The following is a 19,111-nucleotide window of genomic DNA, read 5'->3' as shown; positions in this document are numbered from 1 at the left end:
AAAAAAAAAGCTCGAATTTCGCAGCAAGGCGAAATCCTTATTCGATTTTATTTCCACCTCTCTCACCACACCCAATGGCATCACCAACTGCTCCAAAACAATTGGTAACGCAATTTTTAGATCAAGAGCAATCTACCTCGCCTTCGAGGATAGGGTTGAGTCCGAGCTCATCCACTTCTTCAACCTCTTCATTTATCGAACGAAATGAGCGTCCACCGGCTATATTGACAACTGCTCCGTCGCGAGCATCCACTACATTGGTTCGTTCCCCTCCCAGTGGAGGTGGAAGTCAAAGCAATCGACATACAGAACTACGCTCGCCATCAATGCCTTCCACTCCCACTCGCCAGCCGTCATTCCCTGCAAACATTTCCCAGTTGAGCCTGGACCGCTCCCCATCTTCAGTACCTCCTCGACCAACATCGCCGGTTAACTCGCCAAGCATACACAAATCTCTGAATGCTCTTGATGCCAAAATGATAACTCGCGATATAGAAAGATCTATCCAGCGCTCCACTTCATCCAAAGATCGCGATGACTTATTGAATTCTCCTACCGGCATGATTATACCAAATTTCTCGTCTTTGATCAACGAAAATAACGATGTCTGGCAGTTATTATGTATACGAGTTCTACCTTTATTTAATGGAGAAGGTGTAAATGGAGCCATTGAGGATTTAAACGAACTTTTCAGGCGAAGTCTTACGGAGCCAATACCACCAACCTTACATCGAGATATAGAAGCACTCCTACGGGACGGAATGTTTACACTTAATGCAAAGCTGTTTGGTGTGAGCGACGAAAAGCTTATGGATCGTTTAGTGGAACAATGGTCATTCTTCTTTGGCAACGTGTTACCCTACTTTGAAGCAACATTCTTGCCACTACGAACTGATGTTCGCTATGCATCTATCGACGACATGGAATACTGGAACGTACGTAACATGGCGCTTCAAAGCTTCCGTGACTATGTTATCTTACCATTGATAAAGCGGCTTGAGGGTAAAATTGCTCACTATGTTTTGGCTTCGTCCATCAGCTCTCACTAACGCTTCTCTTATAGACATGTTTGATAAATTGTTTACCGACTTTGAATCCTCCCAGAATCCTGCCGCAACCGCTGCCAAAATGCTGCAAATGACTTCAATACTAGCATCTGTACCGGATCATAGCCAAGACATAGATCGCATTTTGGCCAAGTTGAAGGCGAACTGGAAAATATTGATGAATAAGGGTAATCGCCGTGGTTTCGTAGGTGCCAGATCTCAGAAGTTTGTTGGAGATCGTATCTTTGGTACTATCGCATAGAGGGACATTTCGCACCATTGTACATATACCTGTATCATAACTTCTTAATATTATATAACCCCAGCCGAAGCCTTACAATTTCCAGTATGTAGTCCCAGCATTGATGATAGTTGGTTTGTAATGGCTGATGGACATAAACCCAATAAAGCTGGCAATGGTAACCAGAGAACCTTTACAATCTGATTAACAAACCCCTAATCATCTTAATGTTAAATTAATTTACTACATTATTTATTTTATCGTAAACATTGAAACGGTACGAACGAGTACCAACGTCCTTTACTTTATGTACTATCATTATTTTAGCTTTTCCAATGCATGATCAAAAATTGCGTGAATGGCCACTTGAAGTTCTTGCAGTGTGCTGGAGGAGTCAGCATGCACATGTCCACTGAAACAGGCTGTGGCATTGTCAGTTATCTCAATTAATTTGTAGATACGCTCTATCAAAAGCTTGATGCCTAGGTAAACTCCAAATTCTTGCTTGAGGTTAATGAACACGGCCAGCGATATTTCAAGTTTAGAGACTATCCGTTGCACTCGGACCAGTAGCTGTTGTGATTGCATTGACGAATATGTGCCTGAGAACGTTAAGCAGCGAGAAACAGAGCTATCCAAGAGGTATTCCAATTTTTGCTCAGCAATAGCAACCAACACAGGGTGTTTGAACCTGCTGTTCTTCTCAAAACTTTTTGCCAAATATACGATAACATCGACTTGTGTCTCCACGGCTCCCAGTCCAAATGGATCGCTTGTATCGGTAGGATTATCACTCCTCTTGATGACGAAACCGTGGACAGCACCAAGCAACAGTAAAAGAGTAAAAATGCGAAAGGTATACATGATATGTGAGATAACAACAGACATAATGAGTACTTTTATATCATTCAGTTTAGGGAGCAACCGCTGAATAGGTTGTATGTCCTTCATAAATGTGTAAAAAAACTTATTAGTGGCCACTATTCCTAGTACTTTACACTCTTCAATTTAATTGCGCTCTTGACGTTCATTTCAATCTTTATTCGTTAGCTTTCCATGCACAGCGACTTGAACGCGCTCCATTTGCCAGTGTTATTTGCTTTTTCAAAATAAGGTACATGTGCTATGTGCTGTAAAAGCTCTAGCTGCCCTTTGCAGGCATCCCTTCTAATACAGGAGCGCCTGATTCCTCTCCTATTGCTAGTTGTAAGGAACCGTAGCAAGTGACTTGAGTTTATCACCGACATCAATGCTTCAAAAAAAGAAAAAAAGAAAATCAGAAGTTACAACCGCCACGGCCAAAGATATTGACAGAATTTTTCTTTGTCCTATACTTTTTCGCTTTACAGTGCGCACTAGATCAGGGAGGGCATGGTGTCTAAATTACGAAAGTAATTTACAATGTCGTTGCAGTAGATGATAATCTAACACACACAGATAGCTGTCATTTCCCAAATCAGGCGAAGTGCAATGGTGAAAACATAAGTTTGCTCAATATGCAAGATCAACTCCAATCCGACATTCGTATAGCTGGATTACGACGGAATGCGAACACCCACCAAGCAAAGAGTTTACTCCAACTTCCAGTTTGGGTAAGCTTGCCCACCGTAGATTAAGTGACCAGTGGCATATTGATAACTCTTCTTTATTATAAGAACTATTTTGCTTTCGCTAAACTCTCATCCAAAATTTGGTTAATGGCCTTCAAAAGGGCTACGATTTTCGCGCTATATTCTGGTGGCACATGTGAACTATAGCAGCTAGCTGCCTTCATTAAAAGTGTTTTCATTTGATTGAGAAGTACACGAAATACCGTTGTAGGACTAAAAATCCCAATTCTGCTTGCCAATCGCTCGCATATGACCAAAACTCCTTCCAACTTTGTCGCTATGACCATTGTCCTTGATATCAAATTTTCCGCTTGCATTTCTGTGAAGGGATCTGGATGGCTCATGCAGAGGTCAGTGGAATTGGATATCGCGTCTTGAAGATTGCGATAGGTCGTTATGAACTTGACGGGATTGATGAACGGACTTGTCTGTAACTGCTTTGCGAGTGCCACAACTGCATCAACTTTGCTCTCGACCATGTCAATAGCCAGGAACTTGTCCAGAGCTTCACGTTTCTTGATGGCTATAGCTTGGGCAAAGCTGAAGGCCAGAAATAGGGCTAAAATTAAATGTAAGCGCATGATGTTTTTGAGTGAAGATCATACATAGATCTGATACCTCTTTTATACTCCAGTCAACGTCGTCCAAGGAGATACAACATCCCGTTTCATGAATTTCTTATACTAAAGCCCTCGGACGAATTTTTTATTCGACATGTTTTTATAATGGGTTACCATCATCAAATATTCCATCACCTGCATAATTATACGTTATACCAGCATTACATACCACTTTTTCATGCCTCATTATGATATTGCTCACGCCTTGCCGCTGTATAACAATGACCATTACCCGCCTCTCGCCCCTGCGGCAACTTCCTGCTGCAGTAGGAGCTTATGCGTCTCCTCAGCTTAGGGACGATACCAAACACTATCAATGGAGATGGAAGAGAACTACCGACATCGATGGTGACCTGGAAACATGTAGATTATTTTTGTTCTTTCGGGAAGGCAAATTTCTGTAACATGGTAGGAAACAGAATTATTATAAGCAATATTAAATATTTATTAGATTTCATAAAGACATTTCTTTGTTTTTTTGTGGCGATGCGATTGGCATCTATACAGTGAAGTTGGAAATGGCACAACAATCATATAGCCAGGTGGTAGGAGAAGTGACAAGGGGCGCATAAGTTGAACAACTTTGGCAGCTTGACATATAAGGCCTTCACCAATATCTTCAATAGCCTTTAGTGACGGGCAAACGGGACTTGATATTGTTGAGATTTTTAAAATTCTATGTAACTTCAAAGTAAATTAACATACAGTAAGAGAACATACAATGTATGCCATTTTTAGCCTAAAAACATGGAAGAAAACATGTAGATGCAGGTAAGCAATCATAGCAAGGATGAATCCAAAAGAGTGGGTAGACAGCGTAATTAATGCAATTACTTAACAGGCTACTGAATGCATATATCTTAAACTTACGAACGTGCAGCATCAACGAAAATTGCAATCCCATATCTCTTAAATCGTACATTGAGCGATCGATAACTTGAAGTTAGTTTCTATATCCATGAATGTTAAGCTAACAGTTACCTGAAATTCGAATTGCTCTGCTCATCTACAGTTCATAGATTAGGAAAAAGTGACCAAAAATCGGACACTGCATGAATATTAATGTGTTTGAAACATCCGCCATTCGGCAACAAATGATATCCAACATCTCCTATGCTACTTGAGATTAATTTTAACAGACTGAATGTGAGGAACTATGAATCGTAGTTCCATATTAAACATGCATGAGTACTCCAGTGACTAACGTTGGTTCTATTCGATGTTCCAAATATGTATTAGCAAAAACTACTACCAGAAGACCGCCATACACGCATCCCTATTCTACTGTCACCACAAGGAGGTGCCCGTAAAAGGGGCTCAGTGTAAGCAATCTTCGTAGGGCAAGCCATGTCGGCCACCCAAAAAAAAAAAAAAACAGAACATGAAAGGCAACATTGCCACTTGCCGCGCGCCCTGATTTTAACCACCAAGGGATTATCATGATACCATTTAATTCGCATAGCTCCAAGCCGTGCTTCAACGTCTCCGTATCCAGGGATAACCTTGACATTTGCCAGATCATTATCTCAGCAGATGGTTTTATATGTGGAAGGAAAGATAGGAGAAAGAAGTGTATTTTGCTAAAGCCTGTATGCAGAGAAATTCACCAATATTTACCTACCAATCTATTCGAACATTATTGAAAACCGGTCATTCAGATAACTTGCTAATACCGTCCTAATTTCTGTACAGTGAAGTATTTGTTGCAGAACCCTATACTAATGAGTGCAAAAAAAAAAAACTCTTGGAATATCACAACTGTTATCACTTCTATATCTAGGAAAGCAATGATAAGCGTTTCTGTCAGAGTTATGGCGTACCTTTTATATTCTCAGTAACCCCTATTTTCATCCAGCAGGAAACACCGACTTTTAAAATCCAAAAATAATAGCATTCACAGTGAGATTGAAAAGAGTGAAATGAAATAAATGTCAATAAGAACGGAGAGTTGAGGGTAAGTAGGAGACAGTGATGACCAATAGGAAGATTATATTTTGAGCGGACAAAAAAACCAGGCCTGAAAAATTTTCAAAGCTGAACATATAGCCGACTGGGGAAGATTTCCAATCTGCACTCAGAAGGTCGTGAGTTCAATTCATGCTCTTGTAGCATAGTGGTTTAATGCGTCGTGCTTATATGCATAATCTGTATATACTAGGTCACGCGAAGATCGCGAGTTCGATCCTCGCCAAGAGCACTCTTTTAATGCTCAGTACATTTAAACTTTTGCAGAAGGAAGATGTGGTTTTTATTTCAAAAAAATCATTTTTCGTTTGTCGACCCGACGCATGACATCTTGAAAAATCCCCGTCTTTTTTTTAAGGGGTGCAGTTCTGGTACTGGAAACAGTTCCTACAGCAACAAACTTGAGTCCAATGCACACACCATTCCTTTAATCGAGCGCAAACTTAGATATATATAGAACACACAAGGCACCTCCACAGCTCAGTTAGAGCTCTTCTATGGCCGTCCATAATTCTCACTGGAAAATTGTCCAGTGACCTAAACTCATTCACCCTTACCACAATGCTTGATGTCAGAAGCTTTGGTTTGAATCTCAGGTATGTTATTGTGACCTTGAAGGTCATAAAAACCCTCCCCCCCCCCGAATTTTCAGTTGACATATTTGGCCTTATGCAAGAAAGGTTATTAGTTATTTAACTCTCTATGCGCTTTCTCAATAAGATCAATGGCGTATGTGATTCTGCTATTGCGCGATCTTAAATGTGACTAGGAACACAGCCTATCGCCATTATGTCGCGAGTGCAAGGCATGCGAGCTATGGTATTACCAACTATTTGGTTAACATGATATCAACAAGTATGTTGGATGTTGCATTATTCAAATTTTACGACTGTGCCTCTTTAATTCGGTTATGTCAATATAAAAGACACCATTGAGAATACGACTTTCGTAATAAACGTCCTAATGCGTTGCTTATCAACAATTTGCTTATTGCTCGCTGCAGCTACGGCTCATGCCGGATTCGCTGGAAAACAAGTAAATCCAGCTGGTATGTCGGTACCCTTGGGTTACGACTTGATCTACAAAAAGCTTGTTGAGGTCAATTCATTGGCTCACGAATTTCAAAAGACTGGTTCATTGAGTTCCGCCTATCAAGTTGTGGTAACAGAGCAGCAGCTAGAGAAGCTATTTGAAAATTCTACCTTCCAATGCACGGCATTACAGCGCCAGTTCACGCCAGATGAGGCCAAGTTGCTGTTCGGGCAGACTGCGGACATAGTAAAGCAGTTTGATGATTCTTTACATACCTTCATTACCCTCAAGGAAAAGTACGGGCTTGTTTTCAATGCAGCTGGTATCGAGTCCCGTATTAAGGGACTAGAAGACCACGTTGATCGTCTAGGAGATTGTTTCAAGGCACATTTATCTGATGAAATGGCTAAGAATGCAACTGCAGTCAGAGAACAGATCGACAAGCTTTTTGCGGACGCTTACGCACAGCTGAAAAACTAAAGCCACCGGAAAGCTGCCGAACCTTTCTATACACTCTCTTGTCTCGTTACAAGTGTAAACAGGCATTCGAGTAATGCGCTTAATAAGGGGTGTGCCAATAAAAGTACCGAACTGACTTGAATCTCATATTGTGCATTGACGCTGCTTGAAATGTGCTATACATGTAGGAAGAATCACAATATGAATAAAGGGTATTTTTAATTGGAATAGCATCCCATGTCATTCGATATGTACAATGCAGCCAAGAGTATTATTGTCCATTCACATTTTCTTTTGTTCAAAGGACATCATACGTAGTAACTCATGCATGTCAGTTCATCTAAATGCTTCACAGCAAAGTTGCATATTTAACTAACTAGCCGTCAGCATTCACACTCAAACGTTGAGAATAAAATGAAATGATAAATTGAGACCCAATTTGCCAAATAAGCAAAGACAGGAACAGTGTGCCACGAACACATTTTCTTAACGGCCGTCCAATGGCAGAAGGAGCAGAAAGCGGCCCGCAAATTGCCTGGTGGGTAAATTCTCATGAACGAATACCAAATGCGTACACAGAGGCGCAAGAAAGGAAGTCGAAGAGTGGGGAGCAATGAGTTTCGCCATGTGCTGTAGAATTTTGAGCAACCTTAACCAGCACAGGATACGTTTTCTTACCTTGTGGTCCCATTGGCTGGTTGACTTCAAATGGGATACGCTTGGTTGCCTCACGTGGCTGCAGGAATAAAGAAGTTTTAGCTTTACAGAGCCGGCTGGTGACCTGGCAAAACGGCATATCTCAGTATTTGAAGGAAAACAAAAGCATCCATAGACTGTTGTAGGAAGACATAGGCTTCTTCGAAATGACAGAGAGCTGTACATGACCCCGGTCTGTGTCCAACCATGCCCAAAATTGATACTGCAAGACACTGATGTCAATTATCGGGGGTTCAATATTTCACCATTACTTTTGGAGCAAACCCGATTTTGCAGTTTGAGTATTTTTTTCCCTGGTCCGCAACCTCGTTTGTAGAGAATCGTTTAGTCATAATCAGTGAAAATACACTTTTTATATAGTTATATCTGATTAATAACCCCATTGGTCCTCTTGTGCATATCATTTGCACCTCGAATGACTGACTGGGACATCTCTGATTACGATGGTGAAGGCGACAGCGTCGATTTCGATCATGATGCAAGTGATACTGATTCTTGGTCGGACGACGAACGTCAACAACAATTATTCGATCCAACTGAAATAACAGAATCAATACCACTGCTACCATTTGATAATCAAGTTGGAGGTAAGGCTCGTCCATATCATTTTATAGTAACAACCCAACCTCCGTCGTTGGCTAACAAAAATCGATTGCAGGCCACGCGTCTATTTTTCGCTTTTCGAAACGTGCTATATGCAAAGTAGCTACTCCAGCTGAACGAAAATTTTATGAACACCTCGCATCAGATCATCATTTGCTGATTCCTTTCACACCACAATATCTTGGCGTCCTCAATGTTTCTTATCGCCAACCGAGTACTGATCAAACAGATAGGCAATCTCATCTCATGCCGGAAGTCGTTTTTGATAAAAACAAACATCTTTTAAGAGACTGGATGTCACATCAGAACAGTACGGCACATTCAAGATCCAGTTCGCCTAATCAATCGCAGGATCGCCTTGGTCATAACCTTTGTGGCAATTCTGATTCAGCCTCATCATCAAGCCACTCCTCTGAGCGTGCCACAGGTCAGCCAAGAACAATAAACAAAAGCTTTCAAGAGCAGGTATTGAGCGAAGTATTTTCTCCGCAAGCTTTACGAGAGAGGTTAAAACAGGTTCGGGGATGGCATCATAATCATTCAAAGCACCGCAAATCTTCCCGCTACTATGTCGAGAATCCAGTCTATAGCAAGGATGTTGTAAATACAGCAGATAACTTTCAATTGAGCCAGCCTGCAAAGTTGAGGAGGCATTCGTCTCAGAACTTTTTCGATGATTTAATAGACTGCTCACCAAGGTCGAATTCAATACCTACCTCAAGAAGCTTATCACATATCGAACCTATACCATTTCCCTACGCGACATCCAACAACAGCTTGGACACGTCGTTTGATAATCACTCTAGTATTCACCTCCCTCAGAATCCATCCTCTCTGTATAAACAATCTCTCTCCAACGCATCCGTTTTATCCGCTGCTAGTTCTTTTGAACCAACCTTAGCAGATGTAGGAGCCCGCTCAGTAGATAGGATATCAGTACAGCTGCGACGTCCTAATATCGTTTCCACTACTTCCGCCCCACAAACTCCAAAAATGCGTTCTCAAAAGACGCATCGTCATAAGCGTGGCGATGATATACCCAATGGCAGTCCATCTCCATTAAACACCGACGACGGAGAGATCATTTTCGAAATGGATGATCTTGAAGATAGCCTACCTCGGCCTATGAATACAAGTAGTTCTTATTCGACGTTACCAGAGCTAGCAATCGCTCGTGATTCTTCAATTCTACAGGAAGTTTCCAGCAAATCATTGCTAGATGATCCAAGGTTTGAGGACGAAGCTTACAGCGAGGCAGGACCTCATTTTGGTGAAGAGATGACGAACCCAACAGAAAGCGGAACGGTATCCTCAACCTTTAATCGAATCAGCCGTCCAAACAACCCATGGTCGCTTCAACTTTACAACAAAGGGTTGCAAAAAATGAAATCCCAAAAAACACAAACTACTGACGAAACAAGTGGTGATCATGTACAACAATTTATCTTAATAGAGGATCTGACGGATGAACTCAAATATCCTTGCGTACTTGATCTCAAGATGGGAACGCGACAATATGGAGTATATGCTACCGAAGCAAAGATGAAAAGTCAGACAGCAAAATGCGAAAGCTCGACAAGCAAATCACTAGGCGTTCGTGTGTGCGGCATGCAGGTAAGACGACCTATTCGATTATGATGGAAGTAAAGCATACCCCGGTATCTGACTGCTTTAAATACGATAGGTTTATAAGCGTAATATTTCTCAATTCTTATTCCAAGACAAGTATTATGGAAGAGGTCTTAATGCGGTTACATTCCGTAACACTCTTGTGGAATATCTTGACAATGGCGAATCCTGTCAAATACAGCATATCCCAGTGCTTCTGCGCAAGCTGCGGCGTCTCGCAGGTGTTATACGACAGCTGAACGGATATCGCTTCTACACATCCTCACTGCTTGTAATATATGACGGCGATAATGACAGTAAAAGGAAAATCGACATTCGCATCATTGACTTTGACCACTGTGTCAGTGCAAATGAAATTCGCGAACACGGCGACAAGATGACCTACCCACCGACGCACGATGGTCCAGACAAAGGGTATTTATTAGGCCTGAAGACCCTAGTCAATTGTTTTGAATATATATATCGAACACATGGCGGTGATATTAGTGACATTGAGATCGTCGAGGGTGAAGACGTCTTTCAAGGCGTCGGAGACAATAGCAGCCCATTAGGCGATGATTAGATATAAGCATCTAGCACAAGCAATTCTTTATTTTAACCACTTAGTACCAGTGTACAGTTACATCAATTTTTCTCCTTAGTTGTATATGTTGACCTGAAATTACAAAAAGTATCCTACGTTCCCCATAGTCGCCTCAGATTATCCTTCGTGCGTGGTTCAGGTTTTCAGTCTTCTGTAATTTCGAGCAAACGCAGGCATGAATAAACTTTTTTTAACACCCCTTCTGTTGCACCAGTTGCTTCGCGATTCACAGACCAATTGATATTCCAGTGGTTGCTATAGCAATTTATCTGTATTTGTACAACCATGCCGAAACTAGTACCTAAACGCTGACAGTAATATTGAAGACGTCTTATATCAACGGAAAACACCGCAATTGTTTGCCACAACCTCGTCGCCAAGGATACGACATTTCACCGTACAATGCCATCGCAACATATGGATGCCATTCTTTGGGAGGGCCGCCTCTGCAACCAACAAAACTACATGACCAATATATAGTGTAAACATTCATCGTTCCGCTAATATTGCTTCATTTTTTTTTATTCAAGTATATCTACAAGTCGCTTTATATCTAAAAAAGCGCCGTTCAGATAAGTGGATGGTGGGGGGTTGAGCTCGTGGAAGTAGCGATTATACGCCTCGTTTGGTATTGTTTTCGTTTTTTACATCTCGTTAGAGTAGCCGATAACCTTTGTAAGCTGTTCAAACTTGATGTTCTCTCTGATGACAACAGTCTTGGCTTCATTATCCTTGTTGACAGGGATCTGAACAATAGCACCCTTGAGCTCCCAGTTCTGTTCCTTGACGAAGGCAGCAAAATCGTCTCCGCTAAGATCAAGGTAAGATTCCAGTAATGAGGAAGCAATTTGCTGGTGTGTCATACTAACGACGCGAGCGACAATGCTGCGAATAGCGCGGCTGAATCCACGAACTTCGGAAACAAGTTGTTCATAAGCTGAATCAGACTTGTAAGTCTCCCAGAACTTTGCATATCGAGATTGCTCAAGCAATTGATGGAGTGCAGTCAGTTGTTTGATGGATTCGTCTATGATCTGCACCAAAAAAAAAAAAAAAAACGAAACGTCATGTTAATCACATATATCTTCCTAATTTTAAAGCGTTGTTATAGCAAACTAACCATGGGCTCGGTAAGCAAATACAGACAGAGGTTGAAGTCTGGTGCAGGAACAGCAGTCAAAGCTTTTGCGAGAATATTTATGATGACACGGTCGTTGGTGAGATGAGGGTTGAATTGGTACCTATTCAAATGAACCAAATGGTCAGTTTTCATGTAATTCAATGCAGTTTCAATCAGGTGGCAGCAACCGTGCATTTAGAAGTCGAGTATACTGGAAAGCTCCAAATACACTACAATGCAGCGTCATACAAGTTGCTACAAGGTCTAGTAAAGCAGAAATCTCGAACCGTACAACTTCAATGCAGCGAGGTTGGCCATCAGATCATATTCTTCATTTTGGCATTGTGTAGCCAAGTATTCTTCCAGGATGGAAATGTTGTCGGGATTGTATCTGTCAACTCCATCGATGAGAGACTGTATGACTTCTGGTCGGTTCATGGCCAGTTGTGCCATCTTTGCTGAAGTTTATTGAGCGTAGACTATTTTTTCAATCAAATCGCCAGTTGGTACAAATGTTATTTTTTTTGTGGCTCACGCTGCTTCAGATGAAAGCAGTCACGTTCCGCTCAAATTTTGCCTTGTCGAGGAAGTCATTGCATGCAGCCTGTTGAGGTGTATTGCTATCTTTCATTTCCTTAGAGGTCTGAAGACTTGACAGTTCACAAATTGCCACCATGCGATGTGTATTAGTACATTTGTATGAGAATTTACAGTGTGTTTACAAGTTTCTAGATAGGTTTGCCGCAAGTACAAAACGACTTTGTCAATTCAATAATTTCTATAGAAATTCTATCCACTTCCCGTTTAACCAAGGGCATCGAGCTGACAGTGCTTCGATAATGATCAAATAACTTTTGGAGGTCACGGGGTAGTGAGGTATATAACATGCGAGGAGAGCCAAGCAAGAACAGAGTGGCGAAGACAGCATGTGAGTCAGGCTTTTCAGAGGTACTGGATGGATATATGGCTTGGTGAACAATGGGATACAAAGGCGAGGCGGATGTATCCTTGAAGAGCACATCAATGTAGGTGTCGGTTGCCGTAGCCATTGATGAGGATGTGACACGCTGTCCGATGATATTACTGTACTCTCGAGGAATGTTCCTCAACACCAGGTTGACCACTTCTTTCAATGTCTGTGGCTTTTCCACCCACATGTCTTCTGGGATCTTTTGGCAAAACACCTTGGCTAGTGCCGACCAATTGAGTTTCGTATTTGTATTAATGCTCGGTGCTGACGTACAGGCTGATGGTGGAGAATCGGATGGAAATGTCCTTTCGAGTTTCGTCAGTGGCGGTGTTGCTGTTGCCGTTTGGGACTGAGAATGGCAGAGACTGACAGGAGGGTTTAGGTCATCGTAGCTCAAGATGAAATAGCCCCTAGAAAGGCCAGTTTCCTTGTCAATTGGCATCAACGATTCAAAAAGAACCTTAGCTGAACACCAGTAACTTGGGTATTTGAAGCGTGCTGTGTCGAGGACAAGAGCCATATTCGTATCAGGGTGAAATCCACCAATTGGAGAAAAGTGTCCATCACCAGTCTGACCAAGAGTCTTCCGGGAAAAGGATATAACCATATGTTGATCAGAAGTTGCAGTAACCTTCTTGAGGTCCTCAAGGAACTCTTCATATGTAATTTTGCTAGCTCTCTTAACAACAACACTACAATGACATTTTGCTAAGCAGGCAAACTGGTCGAATGTGATCCCATTTTTTTGCATCTGCTCCTTTGGAGAACAGCACTGCAGCATCTCGTCTATTGTAAAATGAACAAGTTAGTAGAAATTGAGATATCGGAGAGCAAACTATTCTTCAACATACCAGAGTACCATCGCCAAGCACCTTTCCATATTTTTTTAGGGTCAACATTTAGCGCATTTAAAACAAGAGCCACTGCAAGGAAGTCAGGTCGAGTTAAAAATGTGAACTTGTGGAAGCAGACAGTTTAATAATGCCTTACATGAAGAAGGACCGCAATAAGATGGTGATGATTGGGACGCAAAGGCCCCTGTCAAAGGAAAAAAACCTTCGGTTTGCCCGGCATCCATTGCCTCTCGAAAAAGTTGTTTACCGTGGGGTGATGATATTTTAATCAATTGCTCCGGTAGCTTTCGTTGGTAAAAAGTGTTTTGCAACTCGGAAGTATCAGGTTTGCGAATAAGGTGCTTCACGTTGGCAGTGCTATCTCCTTTGGCTAGCGCTTCGCTTTCCACTGAAGTAGTTTGGGATACATTTCGCACAGAATGATAGACAAGTGCTCTATTAACAACGCAGTTAGGGGCATACAAATTATGGTGGAGGTGTAATTTAGAGAGTTTCCTTGGTAACCGCTTCAACATTGGTCACAATTGCAAGTACAAGGTGCTCTGAAGTTCTATTACTTTTGACGGCACAGCATTTACTTTTGGCAAAGAACCAATGAAATTGCAAGAGAGCTAGCACGCACGTGATTTCAACAAATTTAATTTTGTCGTAGAAAGAGAAGGTGAGTTTGTCCAACATGAAATGATCACAAAAATTAAGAAAGAGAGCGTGTTTGATAAATATTATAGAAAGAAAGCAATAGAAAATGCGGCTAAGCTCATTAGTAAGTCTTGTCCTGCTGCATAAACCCGAATTACGTTATATATTTTGTGAAATCAACAAGATATAGGAAGTTGAAGAAAAAAAGCAAAGAGAGGAGCAATACTAATCAAAAAATATGATAGTCATGAGTAAAATTGAATCTAAAGCACTAATTGTTGAACATTTGGTTCTGGAAAGCTCAACTCTTGCCCTGCGTGCTTGAAGAATGAAATGACCTTTGATGTGTGGCGATTGTGTTGTCGTCATCAAAATTCCGATTCAGGCTCTCCTCCGCCGACTGTCTTTATTCAAGAAGTGCATGCGCAGATAGCGAATCCTCCTCTTTTTTTAACAATAGCTATGGATTCGCTGTCACTCCGTGGAACACTTGAAGGTAGATAATACATCTGATGTTGGATGGTTGCCTATGGATGATATACGATGGATGATAACTAACGGTTTCTTTGTTCTTTCGTACAGGCCACTCTGGCTGGGGTAAATTTCTGATTGAGCAAATTTGCAAATCGTACATTATAGAATCACGCATTGACATTTTCAATTTCATTCAGTTACTGCCATTGCCACCACCTCCGAGGCCCCCGATATGGTCTTGTCTGCCTCCCGCGGTTAGTTGAGAAGATCTTCAGAATTGAGAGCTTTTGGACTGAAGGCTAATCTTGACATTTCTCCTTTTTTTTTCCACCATTGCTCTTTACAGACAAGTCCATCATCGTCTGGCACCTTACCAGAGATGAGACCAGCTACGGTATTCCCCGTAAGTCTCTCACCGGCCACAACCACTTCGTTGAGGACGTTGTTATCTCCTCTGATGGCCAATTCGCTTTGTCCGCCTCCTGGGACAAGACCCTTCGTCTTTGGGACTTGAACACCGGCACCACCACCCGCCGTTTCGTCGGTCACACCAACGATGTTTTGTCCGTCTCTTTCTCCTCTGACAACCGTCAAATTGTCTCTGGATCCCGTGACAAGACCATCAAGTTGTGGAACACCCTTGGTGAGTGCAAGTTCAACATCCAAGAGGATGGTCACACCGAGTGGGTCTCCTGCGTTCGCTTCTCCCCCAACCCTGCCAACCCCGTCATCGTTTCCGGAGGTTGGGACAAGGTTGTCAAGGTTTGGGAGCTCACCAAGTGCAAGCTCAGAACCAACCACATTGGTCACACTGGTTACATCAACACCGTCACCGTCTCTCCCGATGGTTCCCTCTGCGCTTCCGGTGGTAAGGACGGCATTGTCATGCTCTGGGATCTTAACGACTCTAAGCACTTGTACTCTCTTGAGGCTGGTGACATTGTCAACTCCCTTGTCTTCTCCCCCAACCGTTACTGGCTCTGCGCTGCCACTGCTTCTGGCATCAAGATCTGGGATCTCGAGTCCAAGTCCATTGTTGACGAACTCTCCCCCGAATTCTTCGAGGGTGGTAAGAAGTCCTTGGACCCCCAGTGCATTTCCCTTGCCTGGTCCGCTGATGGCACTACTTTGTTCTCTGGTTACACTGATAACAAGATCCGTGTCTGGCAAGTCACTCGTTCCCTCTAAGCATTTAGGTTGGGAGTCTGCGTCAATCCGCTAGAAATTCATAAATAAAAATTGTACTGGTTTACTGGTCACCATAGTTATTGTTCTCATTATTTTTTCCTCAATGTTTCCCACATTCGGTGTTTGAAAATTGTTCAGTGAGGACCCTCTCACTCGACCCTCAGTTTCTGCTCTTTCAACACACTAACCTTATATTAAGGGGATGGTGACCCCGGCAGTGTACATTCGAGTTTTCCAGCCGTCTGATCTACAAGCTGTGCAAAAGCTCTTCTGTAATGAGGCCGACGAATTAACTAAGCGCGCTACTCGTGCCATGTTCCTTGGCTGGTCTTCCATTTCCTTTTTATGTGCTGGCGTAGTTGGAATGCTCAGCATTGGGACTGCCCACGGTCGATCACGAGAATGGGCGAATAGGTACAGCATGATTTCAGCAACCATTGGCGGCATAATACTATGGGGCACTGGTGTGTATCTCACGTGCCACTGGCTGACAAGAACGAAGGTCAGACAGTATTTGCAACAAAAGCAAAGCCAAGACCTGCTTAATATCATCAAGTATTACAAGCTCAAATCTGGACCAGATGGAACATACGAACCTGAAGGCAAATCCAATTTCTGGGTATGCACGCCTACCAAGGAATCGTCAAGCATTATCGGAGCAATAGGGTTTGATTATAATCCAACCACAGACGAGGGACAGCTAAGTCGGTTAGGCGTTTGCCCTGGTTACAAATGTGTCATCAACCAGATGCTAAATAACCTGATCAACTGGGCGAAACAAAAGGGTGTTCGAGTTATGGTCTTAGGATCAAAACCAATAAGGTCACTAAACCTTGTCGATGGTCAAAAAATCGCTGACGACTTTGATAGCATTAGGCATTTGATTTACATTGACTACTTGTCTCAATATAAAAAATCATAATTATCGTCCGAATAGAGCAGACCTCGTTTATCATACAGGGAGAGTTAGGTATCCAACGCACCAGTTTTTTCTTGCTTTTTTATTCGAGTTTTACGTTCTTAATGTGGCGGGGCCGTTTGGTAAAGACCAAGACACCAACAAAATCGATGTGCACCTGGTTCGCATACCAAAACATGAGGCTGTGGCCGACCAGACAATTCAATTTCCTTGAGCTTGATCTTTGCGATCACAACTAGTATATAAATGCACAATAATGGATAAGCAATAGACCATAAATTTTAATTTCGACCATGAATTTCTCATAGAAGTAAACTGCTCAAAGTAGTACGGGTAATGACACCGGGAGAAACAAGTGATAAACAAAAAGAGGGGCTGAAATGAGGGGCAATAAAAATTTATTTATTGCTTCATCATCACATTGGGTATTACTGCTGCTCTCTTCTTCTCTAGAATAGCTTTTTTATCGGTTAATCGATATAAGTGCTTTGCTTTAATCTCGCTGCTGCAATGGGTCAGCTTGCTAGCAAGGAAAAAAATGGTTCTGTCAAAGTTGCGCTGATTCTCGACGAATCATCTGATCAAAGCGCGCCGCCCGACCACGCCGTACATTCGACTGTCGGTAAGCTGATTTATCCCAACTTCGATTCTTTGGAAGCGCTCAGCACGCAGTCTTCCAATAGGCTTGACGAAGACGAACAGTATGATTACGAGACGAATTGCCGCTCACCATGCACCTATAGCGTCACATCATCAACAGATTTCCAACAAACAAAGCCAGAAAACTGGAAAAAAGTCAGTCTTGCACAGATTGTAGATGCTGACGATAAAAAAAGAGTGAAAATCGTTGATATACCTGGCTTGAAAATCCTACCTGCCATTAGGTTGTATGCAAATATAACGCATATGAAAATGTAAGGAGGCAGAATAGACCTTGCTACATTGTGTAGTAGCATTCAAGGCACTGATATGGTTCATTTTTTACTTTAGTAATATGGCTCACCTCCGGACCCTTCCGCCCGAAATTGGCCAGTTGAAAAGATTGGAAACGTTGGATCTTGGCCAGAATTTATTAGAAACCCTTCCAGCTACGGTTGGCGGTCTCTGCAACCTGCGAGAACTTTGCCTGTCCCAGAACCGGATGACTGAAGTGCCTGCATGCGTAACCAAACTAACTAAGTTGGACTCATTGCTATTAGATTACAACCTGATTGGGCAGCTTCCTGGAGACTTGAGCAGCCTCGTTCATTTAGTACATTTAAACATCAGTGGGAATCCGATTACGGTACTTCCAGTTGAGATATCGAGGCTAGCTGATTTACAAAAATTACAAACAGACGGATGTCCCATCATTCGCAAAGTCATTCCAACTTCGTTTAACTTCCCAATGACCTTGAGAGAGATCTGCGCAAGAATTATTGTTCGCAAAAATGTTGCGATCCCACCGACTACTCCACCAAAATTGATATCCTACATTGTATCCTACCGAGCCTGTTCCTTCTGCAAAGGGCCATACTATGAATCCTATGTCACGCGAGGAATGCAAACGGATCGTGGAGAAGGTCAAATCCTTTCATTAGAATACAGACTTTGCACTGAACACTGGCGAGGTGAATCAAGTAGGATCTTAACAATGTTTTCAGAAGCTCCACAAACAATCAAACCACTGAATATCATTGGTTCATTGGACGACAAACAAGACTATCTATCCAACTATTTCAACTCTTCATTCAGCATGGACTTTTCAAATGAAACTAAGCAAGATAACCCTGCAGCGACGAGAGTTGCGGTTACTGTACCACCAAGCCGAAAAACGATATGGCGGTCTATTTCACATTTACGAAAACGCCAACCATCTCAAGATCTGTCACCTACTATGACATCAAGGCAGACTGTTGATAACGGACGACAAAGTCTAAATTGCCGCATCCCAACCAGTGTTCTAGAAAACAAAACAAATGCCCCTCCTTCCTCAGCTAGAAGCTTAATGGGACCAGTACATTAGCCTCCCCCTTCATTTAATTACTCTTTCCATTCTTTTATCTCTATCGTTGTATAGTCCTATGACAGATGTGAACCCAAATGTAGCCATACTGTATCACTTAAATCACCCCATTCATTGTTCAAGAACAAAGTAGCCCTTTCAATATAACACACAATCCAGAAGGAATGCCTAATTTCTTTTAGTTTTGGTTTGGAAGGAAAATAGAAAGGGACATGGTGTGATAGGAAAAAATCAGTTGCTATAGTAGTTAAAAAACGTAACACACAGATGGAGATTTCGGGGAAGGTCAAAGGAGTATATACACCATTTGCTGCATGTAAATTGATAATACAGCTTCTATGTTGGGGGATGAGGTTTTTTTTTAAATTTGATGTAAGATGTAGTTGGAATAATATGGTGGTCTTGATACCGCGTTCAGTTCGTCTAGATCTAGAGAA

General features: G+C 42.1%; 9 protein-coding genes and 1 non-coding gene across 10 annotated transcripts; 6 read left to right on the top strand and 4 right to left on the bottom strand.

Annotated features, from left to right (window-relative positions):
* Positions 1–1,099, top strand: K450DRAFT_222997 (uncharacterized protein). Its single transcript, XM_051585986.1, has one exon. The coding sequence runs from the start codon at positions 75–77 to the stop codon at positions 1,047–1,049; it is 975 nt and encodes a 324-aa protein (XP_051448314.1). The 5' UTR covers positions 1–74; the 3' UTR covers positions 1,050–1,099.
* A 506-nt stretch (positions 1,100–1,605) lies between these two features.
* K450DRAFT_268406 (uncharacterized protein) lies at positions 1,606–2,175 on the bottom strand (the record flags this gene model as incomplete). Its single annotated transcript, XM_051592879.1, has 1 exon — positions 1,606–2,175. The coding sequence occupies one exon, from the start codon at positions 2,173–2,175 to the stop codon at positions 1,606–1,608; it is 570 nt and encodes a 189-aa protein (XP_051448313.1).
* Positions 2,176–2,944: 769 nt separating this feature from the next.
* K450DRAFT_196087 (uncharacterized protein) lies at positions 2,945–3,478 on the bottom strand (the record flags this gene model as incomplete). Its single annotated transcript, XM_051584516.1, has 1 exon — positions 2,945–3,478. The coding sequence occupies one exon, from the start codon at positions 3,476–3,478 to the stop codon at positions 2,945–2,947; it is 534 nt and encodes a 177-aa protein (XP_051448312.1).
* A 2,138-nt stretch (positions 3,479–5,616) lies between these two features.
* On the top strand, positions 5,617–5,714 carry K450DRAFT_t19. Its single transcript has one exon. It is a non-coding gene; the product is annotated as a tRNA-Ile (tRNA).
* A 731-nt stretch (positions 5,715–6,445) lies between these two features.
* Positions 6,446–6,994, top strand: K450DRAFT_268404 (uncharacterized protein; the record flags this gene model as incomplete). The annotated part of the gene is made up of 1 exon (XM_051592878.1): positions 6,446–6,994. One exon carries the CDS (start codon positions 6,446–6,448, stop codon positions 6,992–6,994), a length of 549 nt encoding a protein of 182 aa, XP_051448311.1.
* A 994-nt stretch (positions 6,995–7,988) lies between these two features.
* Positions 7,989–10,708, top strand: K450DRAFT_277374 (uncharacterized protein). Its single transcript, XM_051593262.1, has 3 exons — positions 7,989–8,277; positions 8,349–9,907; positions 9,978–10,708. The coding sequence occupies exons 1-3, from the start codon at positions 8,106–8,108 to the stop codon at positions 10,482–10,484; spliced, it is 2,238 nt and encodes a 745-aa protein (XP_051448310.1). The 5' UTR covers positions 7,989–8,105; the 3' UTR covers positions 10,485–10,708.
* Positions 10,709–10,936: 228 nt separating this feature from the next.
* K450DRAFT_222985 (uncharacterized protein) lies at positions 10,937–12,264 on the bottom strand. The gene is made up of 3 exons (XM_051585985.1): positions 11,918–12,264; positions 11,626–11,746; positions 10,937–11,539 (listed from the first exon to the last, which is right to left on the bottom strand). Exons 1-3 carry the CDS (start codon positions 12,076–12,078, stop codon positions 11,150–11,152), a joined length of 672 nt encoding a protein of 223 aa, XP_051448309.1. The 5' UTR covers positions 12,079–12,264; the 3' UTR covers positions 10,937–11,149.
* A 1-nt stretch (position 12,265) lies between these two features.
* Positions 12,266–14,008, bottom strand: K450DRAFT_222981 (uncharacterized protein). Its single transcript, XM_051585984.1, has 3 exons — positions 13,586–14,008; positions 13,447–13,518; positions 12,266–13,381 (listed from the first exon to the last, which is right to left on the bottom strand). Exons 1-3 carry the CDS (start codon positions 13,962–13,964, stop codon positions 12,354–12,356), a joined length of 1,479 nt encoding a protein of 492 aa, XP_051448308.1. The 5' UTR covers positions 13,965–14,008; the 3' UTR covers positions 12,266–12,353.
* A 542-nt stretch (positions 14,009–14,550) lies between these two features.
* K450DRAFT_268400 (uncharacterized protein) lies at positions 14,551–15,750 on the top strand (the record flags this gene model as incomplete). Its single annotated transcript, XM_051592877.1, has 4 exons — positions 14,551–14,584; positions 14,671–14,685; positions 14,760–14,816; positions 14,909–15,750. The coding sequence occupies 4 exons, from the start codon at positions 14,551–14,553 to the stop codon at positions 15,748–15,750; spliced, it is 948 nt and encodes a 315-aa protein (XP_051448307.1).
* A 1,907-nt stretch (positions 15,751–17,657) lies between these two features.
* Positions 17,658–18,909, top strand: K450DRAFT_222956 (uncharacterized protein). Its single transcript, XM_051585983.1, has one exon. The coding sequence runs from the start codon at positions 17,664–17,666 to the stop codon at positions 18,672–18,674; it is 1,011 nt and encodes a 336-aa protein (XP_051448306.1). The 5' UTR covers positions 17,658–17,663; the 3' UTR covers positions 18,675–18,909.
* The last annotated feature ends 202 nt before the right edge of the window (positions 18,910–19,111 follow it).

This window comes from Umbelopsis ramanniana (assembly GCF_025399195.1).
Source record: "Umbelopsis ramanniana AG unplaced genomic scaffold K450scaffold_5, whole genome shotgun sequence".
NCBI lineage: Eukaryota > Fungi > Mucoromycota > Umbelopsidomycetes > Umbelopsidales > Umbelopsidaceae > Umbelopsis > Umbelopsis ramanniana.
Note: the sequence above shows the minus strand (reverse complement) of the source record. Positions and strands in the feature narration are given on the sequence as shown.

What these genes read in the sequence shown, in the direction of transcription:
- K450DRAFT_222985 (XM_051585985.1), bottom strand. Translation starts at nt 12,078, where the DNA reads ATGGCACAACTGGCCATGAACCGACCAGAAGTCATACAGTCTCTCATC. An exon ending in AACCTCGCTGCATTGAAGTT is followed by an intron (nt 11,747 to 11,917) that starts GTACGGTTCGAG and finishes TCATTTGAATAG; the next exon opens with GTACCAATTCAACCCTCATC. An exon ending in ATTTGCTTACCGAGCCCATG is followed by an intron (nt 11,540 to 11,625) that starts GTTAGTTTGCTA and finishes TTTTTGGTGCAG; the next exon opens with ATCATAGACGAATCCATCAA.
- K450DRAFT_222956 (XM_051585983.1), top strand. Translation starts at nt 17,664, where the DNA reads ATGGCTCACCTCCGGACCCTTCCGCCCGAAATTGGCCAGTTGAAAAGA.
- K450DRAFT_277374 (XM_051593262.1), top strand. Translation starts at nt 8,106, where the DNA reads ATGACTGACTGGGACATCTCTGATTACGATGGTGAAGGCGACAGCGTC. An exon ending in ATTTGATAATCAAGTTGGAG is followed by an intron (nt 8,278 to 8,348) that starts GTAAGGCTCGTC and finishes AATCGATTGCAG; the next exon opens with GCCACGCGTCTATTTTTCGC. An exon ending in TTCGTGTGTGCGGCATGCAG is followed by an intron (nt 9,908 to 9,977) that starts GTAAGACGACCT and finishes TAAATACGATAG; the next exon opens with GTTTATAAGCGTAATATTTC.
- K450DRAFT_222981 (XM_051585984.1), bottom strand. Translation starts at nt 13,964, where the DNA reads ATGTTGAAGCGGTTACCAAGGAAACTCTCTAAATTACACCTCCACCAT. An exon ending in TTATTGCGGTCCTTCTTCAT is followed by an intron (nt 13,519 to 13,585) that starts GTAAGGCATTAT and finishes ACTTCCTTGCAG; the next exon opens with TGGCTCTTGTTTTAAATGCG. An exon ending in TGCTTGGCGATGGTACTCTG is followed by an intron (nt 13,382 to 13,446) that starts GTATGTTGAAGA and finishes ATTTTACAATAG; the next exon opens with ACGAGATGCTGCAGTGCTGT.
- K450DRAFT_222997 (XM_051585986.1), top strand. Translation starts at nt 75, where the DNA reads ATGGCATCACCAACTGCTCCAAAACAATTGGTAACGCAATTTTTAGAT.